The following is a 17,171-nucleotide window of genomic DNA, read 5'->3' as shown; positions in this document are numbered from 1 at the left end:
ATAATAATAATCGCTGTTCATAGAACAGTGTGCTAATAACGCCAAGTGCTATTTCAATCTAAAAGCTCGAGTGTATCTTTGTGAGTAGATCGAGTCTCTCGAAATTTATGCGCCGAATATAATTCGCGCCTTAGAAATGCATTGCTTTAACAACAATTAAGAATTAAAATTTGTGATTTTTCATTTTTCTGTGTAAGTTTCATGTTTAGTATATATGCATCAATATAAACATAAGACAGTGTATTATACGATGGCAAATTGAAGAAAACTTGACTACTTGGAATGTATTTTGTCGCGATTGTTGGAAATTTCGTTTAAATAAATAAATATGAAAAGCGTCGAGAAATAGGTATTTGAAAAAGCTGTGGTTAAATAAAATCTAAAATCAATGATTCTTTCATGTAGAGGAAGTAGTGATTCGTTTGATCAGTCAAAGAGATTGAATGCGGCGCACTCTTGAAAAGATGAACGTATAAAGATTCGTTCTTTACATTCGTCTTTGCAGAGAGGTAGAGGTTCACGAAAGGTGCAAATTTCTCGCGAGGGAGCGAAGGGTAGTGCTCGCGCACATCCCCCGCGATTCATTCTCGCTCTCTTTTCCGCCTTGTAGCCCAGTACGTAGACTTACGTGGATTGGCTTTCGTCAAGCCACAGCACCGCACGCTTGCGCGAGATTTTCGAGGCGAGCTTTCGAGCCGCGTCCGAGTCGCGTTGCAGACCGAGGCACGTGGAGTCGCGTCCGCGAACTCGAATCAGGAAAAGCTCCGTATTTTCGGCGCCGCATCTTGCTTATCTGTTCGATCGCCTCGTTGTTCGATAGATATACTTGTGCGCGGTGCGCGCGTCATTTTTAAATATATATCGTTTATTTTACAAAAATTCTTACTACAATCAAACTCGCCCGACGCAAAAATTATCAAGTCGATATCGAGTAAATGTGTGCCTTCTTCTTTTTTTTTTTTGCATTTACATGTGTGATGAATGATACGAGATCGAATTTGTTGGTAATCAACAACGTGCGCGAGTCAGTGAAGTGTCGGATATGAAGAAACATAACGTGCTTATAAAATAATCAAAAATTATTACGCTTTGTGTATTTTTTATTTTTTTTTTTATAAAACGTATAATTTAGCTTTTTTTGCAAAGTTGCGTGTGCTTCTCGGTTTGCGATATAATTAAGACAACAAGTTTATTTTCTAATAACTTTATAAGCATCTTTTACTTTGCCACAATATTTTCTCTCCTAATTGGATTAAGAAAAAACGGATATATATAATTTTGTATTTTATATATTTATATATTGTACATGCGTAATAATTATTATAGTATTCCTTTGTAATTTTTTTGCAGTAAAATTTTTCTGCATTTTCGGACAATGAGAAAACATAGGCGCATAGTTTCATTACATAAGCAAGAATTCATTAATTATGAATGCGCACTCCAGTAAATGTAATATGAATAATACGTACATCGCGGATATATGGAAATGGTAACATATTGTGAATTCGTTAAAAGAAAAATATTTTTTGGTATAAATTTAATATTTTGCCATGTGTCTATTGTTTATTTATACATTTAAAAAGCGAGTATTCATATATATATATTTATACATATGTATATACGAAGCGAAATAAATTTTTTACTTTTTCTTTTTTTCCGAACATTGAGAAGATAATCTGAAAGCTGTCGACAAACATAAAAATATCTTTGACCATAAGAACTGAATATTGATCGGCTGCATATTAAAAAAAAAAAATTCGTCTTTGCTAAATTATTAAATTAATAATAGTACGATTTTTGCATAAAGAGCGGCGAATTGATTTAATTGCAATCGCGCGAATAATCTTGACATAAATACAATAACCACCGAGCTCGAAAGTTATTACCACAACAATGACGAAACATCACATCTCTCTTCTCAGTTGTTACAATTTTATTGTCTCGCCTATCATTACTACACTCGACCTAAATTAGTATACAGTTGAAAGTGGAGCTTTGTTTACGTGAATTAAATTTCTTTAAAACGACAATCAGCTTGACGCTGTAAGAATTCGACTTTTCATTCGATAACACGCTCTTTGTATATTCAACATTGTCGTCGTATTTACATTATATGATCTAGTCTCACGCTTGACGGCGGTAACCTAATTTCATTTGTATTAGAAATCCGATTATAACAAAGCAATGAGTTCTATAAACATAACTACATAAATAGAAAGAAGATATAGAGAGGGAGGAGAAAGAAAGAAAGAAATGAGAGGTTCTCGGTAAAAACGTGAGTTTAATTAGATTTTTAACAGATTTCTTGTTTGCATCATCGTGGATGCATACAGAAATGTGTCCGCTTTATTCCTGTTCTCCAAAATGCACCATAACTGACGTAACGCGTGATAAATTTCTCCGCGGACGCGAGGACAGCGAGCGTCGGGAGATTTTCCGGCTCGTTCTGCGGAATGTAGTGGAAACTCAAATTGGCTCGGAGAGACGTGAAAATGTGGATATCGTTTCAGGTATTTGTATCTCTTGCGCGCAGGCACGTCTCTCTCTCTTTCTCTTTTTTTCTAACTTTTCTAACACGCGCACACACGTATACCCTCGATCGTAAATCCTGTAATAAAATTTAAAAAAAAAGAAAAAAGAGAAATATGTTGGCATGCGCGCGTGTGATTGGCGATATCGTTTACAAAAATGATCGAGTCTCCCAGCGGTGCAATCGATTCGTTTTTCCCTTTTTTGCCGTGATAGGGATCACGGGATGAAACGAGATGCAAGATAGCCGAAGCAACGAGCGAAGAGGAAGAGACGAGTTTATTGGTGTCGGGCTTGCGATATGAATTTGACGCTATACAGAATGTATGGTATATCGGCTAAATTGATCGAATTGCAATTTCAAATCGCGATAATTTATGTATCTCTATAATGCGCGTCCATTAGATCGCGTGCATCTGTTTTAATCTCTAAAGTTTCTTAGCTCTTTCTTACGTATGCGGTATTAACCCAAATATATATACAATTGTATGCTAATGTAATCCTATAGTGTCGAAGGTTGGCCAATAAGATTATTCTAGAACAGTTTATTTAACATAATTTTAATTTTGAATAATTGATTTTCATCGTCATCTTATTTCGTATCCTGTATACTTGATTGCATTATTTTCATCTGAAAATATTATCTCAATAATATAAGACGAGGACAAAAATAATTTTATAATAATTCCGAAAAAGATTATTTTAATAATAATCCTTTTTTAACTTTCAACAAAATCAATTTATAAATGTGTGATTTGTTAGTCTATAACTATTTTGCGTAAATTAAATTTAATTATTGTTTTATTATATTTTTTTAACAGTAGAGAACACTTTCGTGATTTAAAATAATCTTTGCTTAGCTTATATAGATTCACGTGAATAATATTGTTATTTCATTAATGTAATAGCTATCGTGCGATAGCAATATCGCGGATGACCCTACATTCAATATAAACTGGATTATTTTAAGGCACAAACGTTACAAAATATATGAATACTCGTAACCTTGTAGTATCTTGAGACTACTTTAAAAATATCAATTCTTGCATTTACATATGCAGTATGAAAATATAGATTTTATTTTGTGAACGCAAAATTATATTTTATTGATACGAAACCCTTGCAATGTGTTGGCTTTTTCCGTTGGTAAATTACATCAATTTTCAATAAATTTAAAATCTTTCGACATATACTAATCCACTTCGTCCATATCAGTTTTTATACTATAATGTAGAAATTATATCTCTAGTGATCTATCTCTAGTTATATCTATGGTGAAATTAAAATTTTTGTTCACAATCAAATGACTAAATATGTGTTAATTGCACAAATTTTCGGATTAAATTTCATTTACAAAAAATTGTCTAATTTATAAAAAAAAAATCTTAATGCTCTTGTGTGTACTTGAGAAAAGATTTCACGAAATAAATTGACTTTAACGCGACAAAATAAAAAGTGACTACTTTAAGAAGCGAGGCAAGATATAATTCCGAGTGCGCGTCGTAGCAATAAGAGATGAATAAAAGAGCGATTACTTTCGCTCGAGCAGAATAAATCCCCCTAATTGGTGTAATTGTGATCGGAATTGGGATCGTCAAGATCAAGATCTGTGATTGAGAACTAACAGTGGCAGAAACTGTATTCATGCGCGAGTCATGCGCGCATCCAACGGCTAAAGTTGTTCCAACCGCTTGTCCGCTTTGTCGCCTGGAGCGAGGCGAGGCGAAGAGATTGCGACTACATTTCCTTTACGCCTGAGAAATGAGCCAGAGTGAAAGGCACGTAAAGTACGGCCCGAAGGGTCCACCTCCGCCTCCGCCGCCGCCACCCCCTTTGCCGAAACTTCCTGCTTACTCGCACCAAAAACTCTTCAAAAAATGCAAGAGTGCTACGTTTCAGCTGGATGGTGCGACGTATACGATAGGTAATTCTGTTACCGACTTACTTTTTTCTACATTTCCTATATCAACTGACAGCCATTCGGATACATCAAAAAAGAGATACATATAATAAAATAATTTTAAATCTCAAATGATTAAATTAAATTCGCCCGTGATGAATAAAATTATAAATGATTTATTAAAATTCGACCTGACTGGTTAATACAAATCGTATTACACACAACGTTTCGGCCCTTGGGTACGGGCCCTTATCAAGTGTAGTTGTATCATTAAAAAATTACAAAACCACTGACAATGCGGAATGAAACACGATTAAATTGAGATAAAATACATAATTTAGTTAATATCAAATTAGTACTAACATATCGATATATGTAGTTAACAAGCTGTCTTGTATTTAAATAATATGATATTGCATTCTATGTTTTTTTTTCAATTAATAATTTTCTTCAGTTTTATTGATTGTCAGTGAACATAATACATTATTTTTCAATTGCATTACATTTCACTCTTTAAATGATTATATACTATTCATTAATAGTAAAAATAGAATAGAGATAATCATAGTATACGTCTACTTATTTTTATAAAAAAATATTACGATTTACTTTTAATAATGAATGCAAATCTATTTATGTTGTGTTATCAATCCATAATGATTATAGACACAATTTTTACATTACCATTATTATGCAAATATATATATATATATATACATTATACAAAGTTATTGCGTAAACAACGTTCTCAGGTGCACGTTGCAGCAAGAATGTAGGTGTCGATGCGACGAAGAGTTTTGTTCGTCAACTATCGAATAGATGCAGAGTCTTTTATGAGATCGTTCCGATCCAATATTACGCTAAACGTTACGTATGTAACACGTGAGCTTCATTGATCCGCGAAGAATAGTCGCTAAATTCAAAAGAGATTTTATATTACAATATATTCCAAATATCGGGTCATCTATTTGTCTAATGTGGAATTTTAAGTGCAGAGAAAATTAGAGAAAGATTAGCCTAATTGAAAATAAAGATTATTAAATAAGTTTAATGTGTCCGAATGTCTGTCTTATGCTGAATATTTAGAAATTGTGATGAGAAAATCATAAGAAAACAATATGTACATATATTCTAAATTTCATATAAATCTTTATTGTATACGATCTCCTATAATGAAACTCGTACCGGGGATATAGATAATACGAATTTAGAATTGAAGCACACTACCTCTTTGGGCCATGCCCGAAGAAAAATTCTAGTAGGCAACCACCGCTCTATATCGGAAAGTAGTTAAAAAGAAAGGTCGCGTGAAAGGAATTGAAGAGGCGAGTAAAGCGAAACAAAGTCGACGTCGAGTATATCACGGGTCACGTCTTTTCGTGGAGAGTTTTCGCAAGATGCCAAGCGTGAAAAGATAAATTCGCTATGACTCGAATGCGAAAACAGAATTTAAAGACACTCGGTGCCGAGAGTTTGCCGCGTTTTGCAAACATTTATTGTAGCGTAAAATAAGATATTCGCTCAGGGTTATACCGTTGCTGCCTATTTTCCGTCGTAGTTTATTATTTGCTTATGACGCAGCACACAGATTTATACTCCATTGTTTCAACGCACGTTGGAAATATATTCTTTTACAGAGAAATGTTCGAACGATTGTGTTGTATAGACAGATCGCTCTTATATACGACAACACATACGAATTTCTCGCCGCGAGATGTATCATTTCTGAATCAAATTATTTTCTTCACAACGTGTCGCGCGTATATGAAAATGCCATCGGTAATAAGCGCTAGATACGAAATATTAAATGTAAAATGTGAAGTATAAGCTAATTAATCACACAAAGTCGTTGTCCCGGAATTTTACTGAAACTTTAACTCCCTCATGCCATTTTACAACAAAAAGTAGCTCTTTGATGTTAACGGTGCTTTACGCGCGCGTGCATACAAATATATGTATGCAATCGTTTTATCATCTTTAAATTTTATTTCAGTGTAACATATATATGTTATATATATATATACATATATATATATATATATATATATATGTGTGTATATTCATACAGTTGATTGTATCACGTGCATCAGTTCGAATGATCACCGACAATTCAGTCGTCCCACATATATGTGCAATTTTCTCTTTGTTGTTTTCTACAGGGAATAGCAGAAAAGCATGCAACGATTGTAGAAATTATAACGATACGTTTGATACGCTCGTCAAAAAGTTACCGATGTATTCGCGATGAGTTTTCTACAGTTGCACCAATTCGATCGTATAAACGTGCATAAACGGCCGATCGAGCGCATTTATTATCGCGAAAAGGAGTAACGATAATAAGTCATCCGCGACATGTTCTTGTACGATAAGGATGTGCACAGCTCTTGCATATATATATCTATATGTATATATGTATAACGTTATACTAGTATTCTTCTTATCTATTTGGTACCGCACGCAAATCCAGCTTGGTCACGACATCTCAAGAATGGGCTTAAATATTGATTTCCAATTTCTGTTACGGGTGGTGTGCTATTCTTATCATTTAGACGAATATACCGGTGCGTCTCGTGCTTTTCCGGTTGGTATCGGTTTGTATAGTCCTGCCTTTAGAAAACGATAATAGCAACATCTCTTTTCGTGTATAGGCAAATATTTTTTGCCGATCTTATTTTTGTATGGCACACGCGAAACATATTTCTTCCTCATTAGATATTTGTATGAAACTACGGAAATATGTTTGAAGAGCTCCGTTTTTTAAGTAAACTCGATAAGCAGTCGAGTAATCGTAAATATCGCTCCAGTCTTTGAACGCTGTAGGATTCTCGCAAGCACACAGGATTTTCATAAAAGCACTTTTTTACATTTTTAGCTTTCTTACGCTATATCTTTATAATATTCGATATCGATACATTATTTGTTTTCACCGCGAGATGCACAAAAAGCTTTTTATTTTATGCAGTTGGTTTGGAAAATTATCTATACTTTTCATGAGCAAGCAAATAAAGAATATTATTATCTTTAACTTTTAAAAATAATGGCTTAAGATGCGACAAAGAGTTGCATATTTTTATAATTTTACAGGAACATAGTTTGTGAGAAAGAAATATATTTTAATTTTAATTTACATAAAATGCGCGAATTTGCACACAATTTTAGCGCATTAATATTTATAAAAATATCACGATGTCAAATATTGTCACAGTTTATAAGGAAATTACAATTTAACGGAATAATCGCTTTTCATTTCGAAATAGTCAAAGATATATCAGTATTCGTTTTTGTCAGTTTACGGTCCATTAATATATTAGTCTCGTTTCACTAGAGCTGTTTCCAATGTGTTTCTGCCATTTTCATCGCGTATCGATTTTCCTGACAAAAATCGGCCGTCCGTTTAATTAAGCCAGAGCTACAAATTAATCGACAACCCCAAGTTTGCGTTAATTCGCACGCCATTTCTTTCCGATGGCCTCTTTTTTTTTTTTATTCGCAAGATTATTCGCATAGTCCAACTCGTCCCGATGTAACCACGTTACTTGCTTCGATGACGGAATGTAATAATTTATCAAGGTACATAGCCACGACGATGGGCCGACAATAAAATACGATCGGAAGGAAGGAAAGAAGCGGAGAGTAGAGAGCGGGAGATCTATCTATCTATCTACGATGGCAGTAGTCGGGCCAGGTATCGACGAGAGAATTTAGAGAGTCGATGACAAGATGAATGGGATTACGTGCCAGCGACGACGTCATTCCGATGTGGAAGCGTCCCTCATCCGCGCACGCGATGCGTATTTGCGTGATACCACGCTCTCGGTATTATTGGATCGACATTTTACCGTTCGCGTGTTAGCCGTATGTCGATACAATACCGGTTCGTTTAACGGAAAAAAACGCATCTATTTTTCTCCGCTAACTCTCCGCTTCTCGGATTCTCGTGCACATGCTCGTTGCAAGTTGCAAGCGCGCGTTTTCGTAATGGAAGCTTTAGAGTAGTGGTAGAATGCTTTAGTAAGCTTCAACATGATAGGGAAACTTGATCGTCGGACGCAAGTAAATAGAGAATGACGAAACCGCACGGCCAAGAGTATCGTGAATAATAAGAGACGAGATAACAGAGATATACTGCGCGAGTTGATGGCGAATGTTTATAATTACACGACCTGCCAGATTTTGTCCTGCACGGATATCGAAGTAATTCAGTTAATGGATACGAGGCGGTCAGTGACTGGATATATTTTGTAGTTGTATTACACTGTTTGTACACGTGTTTTGATTGCGATTCAACACAATATTTAATCGAGGAAATAATATAGGTAAAAATATTAGTTTATCTGCATTTGAAATCTGTTGTTAAAATATTAAAAGTTTGTTTAAACTTGCCTACTTTTTAAACTGGATTTTTGGAAATATCCAAGTTATGTAGAGTATGATATTCGAGGGCTTCCAACTTTCGTAATCGATTGTTGAACCCTTACTTCGCTTCACATTACTTCATTTCCGTCAAAATAGATACACAACAGAGGACGTATATATAATATCGTATATATTAGAAAAGGTTCCTTAACGAAAGAACCTTTTTACTTTGAAAATGAAAACGTGGAATATTTGTAATAATTATTATATGTATAATTTTTTTAATTGAAGGATTGATTAAGTTTTCGAATAATATATTATAAAATAATATAATAGTTATGTTTTTAATTATGTTTCTCTATATTTTTATTTCTTAAACAATAAACTTGTCTTGATAAATGATTCCCAATTCTTCTTCTTCTTCTTCTTCAAACTACATAAAAAGCGAAGAAATTTATCATATGACCGATCATCTTTCGACAAAATGCTTAGACTACCTAAAATGTGAACTCGCTGCTTCTTCATAATAGTAGATTTGTCCTACTTTTGCAAAAGTTTTTTGCTCACCTTTCTTTGTTAAGCATCCTACGAATATTGCCGCGAGGGATTTCATAATTCAAGAACTCGGAAACGGCAGGGTCAAAGGTGAATCCCTAATTAGTCCCTCGTTTTCACGATGTGGAGGCTCGTGAGGTTCAACTACGCCACTTGCAATGCACATAGTACAACTTAACAAACTCCATAATTAACTATTAACTATTCCGTGGGGCAGGATTTGCATCGCGCGTGACACGAGTGTCTTCTCATTGATAATTCGAAAGTAGGGAGCATCATTAGCGGTGTGGATACATATAGGTCCACTATTGCGTTTCTCGATCGTTCATTTTAGATAGGCCTCGCGTAATAACTTTAGTCTGATGGGACGATGCGCTAATTAAATTCCAGCAAACACCCGAAGTTATCCCCAAGTTGACGCACGTTCTAAATCGAATGTAAACGGATACAGTAAGGTAGATTTTACTCCGATACATGTTTAAACAACTTTGTTGTAATATAGTTTGGAAATGTACGATAAATTGCCTCCAACATACAGAATATACACATATGTGTGCATAATTCTCTATATGTGTATTTTTTATATTTTATAGACAAATGTTGTTTCAATTTTTGCTAATTGGACCGATATCCAAACAATTTTTCGCAATTACCCGAATTATCCCTATTGATTACAACTGTATAAACTGGTGATCGATGGTAAAATAATCCGAGATAGGCAGGTAACCGCGATACGTTAACGAGTACACGCGCTCTACGAGATTAATGGGCGATCTAAATTAACGTCGTATACACGTTGAAGATACGCGAGTATACGATTTGCAGGATCTGAAACCTTGGATCGAAAATTGTGGATCGACGAGCTTTTTAATGAAGTCTTAAGCAGCACCCAACGGTATCTATATCGATGCGTAGCGATAAGTGTATTATTCACAATCAATTTATGGATATATTCGAAGCGAAGATACTCGAGATACGAGCTTACGTATTTCATTCTAAAAGCTACTGCATTTAATCTACATTTTTAATGCCACATTACATTTTCAATCTTTCTTTACGCGCGAATGATGGAGAACGTATAGCATTTTTTGCTCTTCCCCAGTTTGTGTATTATATCACCGTCTGTTTTATATATTTTTTAGTTTAATATATCTTTTACTCTTTATAAAGAAATATTCTGGCAGATTTAATCCCAAGTATATAATTTGTAGCGTGTAATATATATTTACAGGCGTTTCACCCAAGTTTTCTCTCGAGAAGTGTCCTTTGATAAAATGAATACCTATGCTTAATCGGAAATGTTTCGAATAGCGGTGAAAGAGATACGACGAATCTTAGGATTTGCACTTGTATATTTCTACAGATAGATCGCATTACTCTTTGTCGCGAAATGCAGAAGTATGCTCTGGCTGTTTGCCAGCTGAAAACGCCGATGGTAGTTTCCTCCGACTCCATCCTTCACGATCGATACCAACAGGGTGCACTGTTCGCCCTCGGGCTTTGTATTTCGGCGTGATAATATTCTCGACCGTTAATTAATTGGTTCCAATAATTGATTAATTCATCGGACGTACACATATATATATATATATATGTAAGTATAATAGTAGGTATATATATATCGATATATTTAAAGGTTTGTTTGTCTGATGAGGATATAATCATGTTATATTACTTTGTAAAAAAAATAAGAAGTTCTTCGTAATTACGACACTATTTATATATATATCTTGTAGGTGCGTCTCTCAAAATATTTTTAAATTATATATGATTAGTCGAAAAAAAGATGCGTGATAATAAATTAAAAGTTAACAACGCCCAATTAAATCTCGATGGAGAGGTTCTCCAATTCGTTTACGATAATGAATGTTCCTTTGTTCGTCGAATGCGCATCTATTATCGATCATTCTGCGTATATGTGAATGTACATGTACGTACACACTACATCTAACTAAAGCAATAAAATATTCATATAGACGATATGAATATTTGACCAGAATATTCCTTTATACAAATAAACTAAAATACACACAATAATAATACATATGTTAGAAGAGCAAAACACGATTCTCCGTAACACTTGTGTAACGAAAGATTAAATGTAGTGAATCAAATATATATGTAGTGGCTTTGATTATTAAACTTAGTTCGAAAGCTCGTATCTCGAGTGCCTCGATTCGAACATATCCATAAGCCGATTTGCGATCTTGAAATATTCTCTTAAGAAGAAACATTAACATAACGAGGTGATCAACATACGAGGATCATTAGAACGTCCGAGTGGCGATAAAAAAGAAATACGTTTAGGAGAGAGATAGAGATAGATAGATAGAGAGAGAGAGAGAGAGAGAGAGAGAGAGAGAGAGAGAGAGAGAGAGAGAGAGAGAGAATGTCTTGGAGTATTAATACGCTAACTTCTGAAACGCGAATGGCACAGTAAACATCACGTACGATAAATTATCCATTCGCACGTATTTACTGACGTGCGTCATCGCAAACGATGCATTTGTTCAGAGACATTGATGTATCTCTTTCGCTGTGCGTTCAAAGGTGAAGGTCGCAAACTTGCGCGTCGTTACGTTTCTCGTATGCAAATTTTACGGATCTTGTTTGCGGGAAGACAGAGACATCTTGAACGTCCGTCACGTTTTCCGCAGGTTTCGCCATTTACAAGGAACGAACGTTTCCAACATTCTACCGAGAGAGATTATTCGATTATCTAATTATGTTTAATGATATTTGTTGACGCGATTAGATTATTATAATTGGAGATGTGATCGAGCTTGAAATCGAGGATTGTTTTTAACAATAAACAAATTATTGCCATCATATATATGCGGCATCATCGTTAAACGAGAATTTAATTAATAATCCAGTCGCTTGACATTGATTTGTTTTCCAAATGATAATTATAGCAGCAATGATATTTCTTTGATTTATGGCCAAAGGATTAATAAATGTCAATGTTTTTATCGATTGTACCATGTATCATTCATTTTTTAATTCTCTTTAAATATTTGTGCATATTATTGTTGAAAACAATTTGTACACAATTGTCAATTTGATTTAACTTTAATTGAAAAACCAAAAAAAATTTAATTAGGAAAAATTCTCTCCTCTCCCAATTCTAATTGAAATTTTGTCAACTGATTCTGGAGCGACATGGAATAGCAGTAATGAAAACAAGATAACTGAAGGAAACGCGTGGTTTTAATTATGTCGAACATTAATATCCCTTTTGTTAATGCCTATGGAATTAACCGGAAATGTCGTAAGCCTGCTGTAATTTCCGGTGGAGGTCGGTAAAGCAGAACTGGAATACTACAGAGAAAATCGATCGCATTGTGTGTCCGGTTTGAAAACGGTATATGCTGGAAACTCCTAGTAACGTGTATTCCAGGATACTGCAGGGAGCTGCATCGGAAACGAGATGAAACTTCATATTTCACACTCACTTTCATCTCGAATCTTAATTAAGCGCGATTTAATCTCGCGTGTGTCTCTCAAACCGCGTTCTCTCGCGAGGTGAAACTCATTTACGGAATTGTATTGCGATTTAATAACAATTTGGAGCTAAAATAGTACTATGTGTTTGCCATGCGTAAAATTCTCGTAATTAACGTGACCTCCATATGTGAATGATAATTAGAACACGCGTTACACGTATTGTTATATAAAGATACCATCTCTCTCTCTCTCTTTCTCTTTCTCTCTCTGAATTCAACTCATATCGCGCTATAGTACCTTACATTATGTATACATGTAAGCACGAAGGAATTTCAAGTATAGCCGAAATGTACGGAAAAGATGATGCAATCGCGATAGATTGTTCGTTTTACGGATAATCTTAATTATCTTAGGGCTATCCTATATATTTAGTATGTTGTTTTATCTATCGACCCGTGTGTTTGCGCGATAAGAGTGATGATGAAAAGCTAAGGGAGTAGAAACCCACCCAGAGTTTCCGCTAACGTGATAATCTACGACAAGAGAGGCGCGGCATTAGGCCGTAAAACTACGTAACGATTTCCTACGCGTTATTTATAATGTCGTAATTCACAGATCATACGACCTGCACGAGTCAGCGTAATCGAGAGCCATAAGTCGCTCGCTCGCTTGATCGATGCTTGGGAGTTGCACCATTCATCGATCCAACATTTTCCGACCCATCTCTCTGAAATATTTCTGAAATATCCCGCGGAACTGTCATTCCCAGATATATCTTCCTCGACATTGTACTGTTTGCAAAACGAAATAAGTACGCGATTCAAAAGTATTTCCACGCGATGATCGAGTTGTTCGGTTATAAGGTAGCAAAGTCATCCTATATATATGCAGAAGCGATCAATCGTGGATGACAATAAATTTCCTCGACCAACATATATACAGTATTATTCTTTTCTTAATCAAAATATATCAATAAAGAGCATAGGGCTCGTGATTGTTTGATCTAAACACATATTGTCAATTTTTAATAAACTGTATACAATAATTGAGAATCCTCGAAAGTGTTTTTTTTTTATTCGGAGCAAAAATCGATGCCAGATTCACAAGGCATCCAAGCTTCGCAATTTCATAGGCGCACGTTGTATAGTTCGAAACGGTTCACATCTCTTCGACGGATGCAAGTTACGAGTTACAACGATGCAAGCCTTTGTCACTAGCTCTTTTGTAACAAATTTTGTGGAAATACTTGCGCGAGGTCTAAAATTGTAAATTGAAAGTTAACGGGGGGCAGGGCAGGCAGGAGGGTGCGAAGCTTACTGAACCTTGATTGAATTTAGGTTGTACGAAATTGGGCCAGAGTTTACTGCGGTGTATTTTGACTTAAGCTCGGATTACGTGCGTTCATACCGTCAAAATCGCGCGCTGATTTTGATTCTGACAGTTTCTCGCGGCCAAGAGAACTTGCGCTAATTAATTTGAATATTTTAATTAAACGCAGGGAGCACACATACGAAAAAAGTTATAATATTTCGCTGCACACTTTTTGATATTACATTTAATCTCTCAGATTATTGCGCCACTATTAACCGTGAGTCTCTTGGCGCGCATGTATAGAATTTAATTAAATTAATGAATGGTACATTTGCGGACGAGGAAATGATTTAGTCCACCTATTGTTCCTAACGTTTTAATTGATCTAATTTTGTATCGTCGTGTATGCTCGCTTAGGAAGAAACTGGACTGCATCGTCCACTCGAAAAGCTTGCGATATATTAACATTAATTAATATATTAATTAAGTAAAAAATTGATGAATATTTTTCAACGTTATGTATATAATATGCTCATAAGTGCAACATTATCGGATCAAGTGTCTTCATTATATCGAGCGTTTGTACAACATTTATAATTACCGTGATTTATTCACTCGAGTTTTTCTCCCATCGCGAATATTGTTATTACCATTAAATCGTATTTATTGTTATTAAATTGCAATATGATTGTTATCTTCGAGGGAAATATTTATTTTGAATTTTTGGTAAATTTTTAAAAATTGAATAAAAATTGCTTACGCTAGAAAAAGAGAGAAAGAGAGAGAGAAAGAGAGAGGGAGAACACGGCACGCGGTTATAGCCGAAGGCAAACATTCATTCAGCGGGCTTTTAGAGCAAACAAAAGCGGAATCCTGCTTTTATAGAAGATTAATGCCTTAACCGTTAAGCTGTGTACGTTTAGCGGCAAGACCAATGCATTTTCGAGAGGTCAAAGAGATTCGCTCAAGCTCGACGTTCATGATTGAGTACAACTTGAAGTACGAACTTCCTCTTCGCGGCTTTAAATAAAAATGCTACTGCTCGCACCACTGTATATACATATGTATATTGTGTGTGTGTGTCTATATATATATTTTTTTTTACACACGCAGAGTGTCCCAAACCTATCGTATCACACGTTAATGGAAGATTCCTGAGGCGATTTGGAGACGATTTTTCCTCAGCGAAAGTGTCATCATTTTTTTAATGTTCCTAATTCTTGAAATCATGTATCTTTGTAACTAGGCCTTAAATTCTATTAAAGTAAACTTGATCTGAAATTAACTAAAACATGTAGTTTTGTTAATAAATTGTTTTTATAAGGCTTAGTTTACAAAAAAGCTTTTACTTTCAATCGTTTATAACTCGAAAATTCTTGGTGCCTGCATGGACATTATCGCTGAGGAAAAATCATCTCAGGAATCTCCCATTAACGTGTGATACGGTAGGTCTGGGATACTGTGTGTATATATATATAGTATATATATGTATATGCGGCGATTATGTACATATATGCGGCACATATATTCGCGAAATTAATGTGGTAGTTTAGTGCGGGAGAATGCATAGCAGACGGGAAAACGATTGTGTTTCACCGTCATCTCTGCGAACAAAGCGTCACCACCAATAGGATCGTCGACGAATCCGTCTATTATGTAGCGTTTATTATCGGGCAGATAATAGTCGATAATTGGCGCGTGATTAAGTCGACAAAGAACGCGCGTTGCGCGGATAGGAATATATATAAATGTATAGATTCGTGCGTTATATATATATCTCCCTACAATTGACTCGACGTCGGTTCAATCTGGTGCAATCCGGGTGCCGCCACATTTCTCTCCTATTTGACGAGCAAATTGATGGATGCATTACCGTCGTTATTAAACGCTGTCATAAATATAGAGACGAAACTTAGCATTATCGAGAAACAACGCGCGCGCGCGCGCGCACCGTGTTTTTATCGCAAAAATAAACTGCGTTATAGTGATGGCAAAGTCGGGAGCATCGCTTGCAGCTTTTATATCGCCGCAGGATTTACACTTCCCCTCTCGTATCTTCCTGCCTCCGCAGTCTGCCCTTCTCTGCTCCTACTTTTTGCCTCAAATTGATTTAATCGCCCGTACACAACTTTACGATTCATTCGTGGCGTCTATCAGCGTTTTTGAAACCTGTGTTTTTGAATAGAGAATTTTTTTGATCATTTCGAAGAATGAAATTTGAATTTATCGGATGTTTCAAGAAGAAATATTTTATAGTTATTTGTTATTTCTTTATGAACAATATTAATTTTTTTAATTTCTTCCATTTTTTTTATTAAAATTTATTTCTTTGTTTTGATATACATAGATTTGTCAATATTATTTGATTGGTAATTAAAAATAAGAAAAAATATTATAAAGAGGATCGTAAACGAGTCAATTTTTGATTATATAAAATAGAATGTTTATTTGTGTCGGAGAAAGAAAGAAAGAAAGAGTTTGAACAAGAAGCAAACACACACCAGAAAACTAGAAAGTATATTACTGAACGTCACGAACAGAGCATCAAAGGAAATTTCGTTGGAACAGGCGTAGAATAAAGTTTGTGCGCTGCTTCGTAGTATTTGCGAAAGGTGTACCCTGTCTCAAAAATCAATCCATCGTTGAATGTATGTCGAAGACACCTTTTCTCTATCCGTTACCGTTTTTCTTTTCATTTTCTTTTCTTTCTTTTATCAGACTAAGACGTAGACGGTAAATTTCGCTTACATTGTACGCACAAGTTTGCCGACTAAATCTCTCTCTACATTTTTTAAGTAAACAGCGTGCTTTTTCCCAACGAGCGCATTAATTCGTCTAGTACTCCTTTAACAAACCACTCTGCTGTATTCACTCGTACAACGCGTTTGCACTGGTCGAATTAATGCATACGTTTGTACAACACGCGAATAATCTCATCGGATAATAAAAGAATGGGAAGAAAAGAGAAAGCCAAATGTATCTAACAACAAGAATCGGACGAGTGAAGAAAAGAGGTGTAAGAGACAGAGATAAAGGAAATAAAAGAGGAAGGGAGTGAGAGAAGATTCGTAGT

General features: G+C 35.3%; 1 protein-coding gene across 5 annotated transcripts in view; it reads left to right on the top strand.

Annotated features, from left to right (window-relative positions):
- Positions 1-17,171, top strand: part of LOC114933091 (dual specificity calcium/calmodulin-dependent 3',5'-cyclic nucleotide phosphodiesterase 1) — a 99,596-nt gene that overhangs the window by 22,043 nt on the left and 60,382 nt on the right. The window contains exons 1-3 of one of the 5 annotated variants that reach the window (XM_029305542.2): positions 720-1,057; positions 1,351-1,489; positions 3,779-4,453. The exons of the other annotated variants lie outside the window; for them this stretch is intronic. Of the exons in view, the coding sequence (XP_029161375.1) occupies positions 4,291-4,453 (163 nt within the window). The 5' untranslated portion in view covers positions 720-1,057; positions 1,351-1,489; positions 3,779-4,290. Of the gene's footprint in view, positions 1-719; positions 1,058-1,350; positions 1,490-3,778; positions 4,454-17,171 lie in introns of those variants that run through there. 5 annotated transcript variants of the gene reach the window in all.

The sequence above is a fragment of the Nylanderia fulva genome, unplaced genomic scaffold, assembly GCF_048542155.1.
Source record: "Nylanderia fulva isolate GAGA-0341 unplaced genomic scaffold, ASM4854215v1 Scaffold29, whole genome shotgun sequence".
Lineage (NCBI taxonomy): Eukaryota > Metazoa > Arthropoda > Insecta > Hymenoptera > Formicidae > Nylanderia > Nylanderia fulva.
Note: the sequence above shows the minus strand (reverse complement) of the source record. Positions and strands in the feature narration are given on the sequence as shown.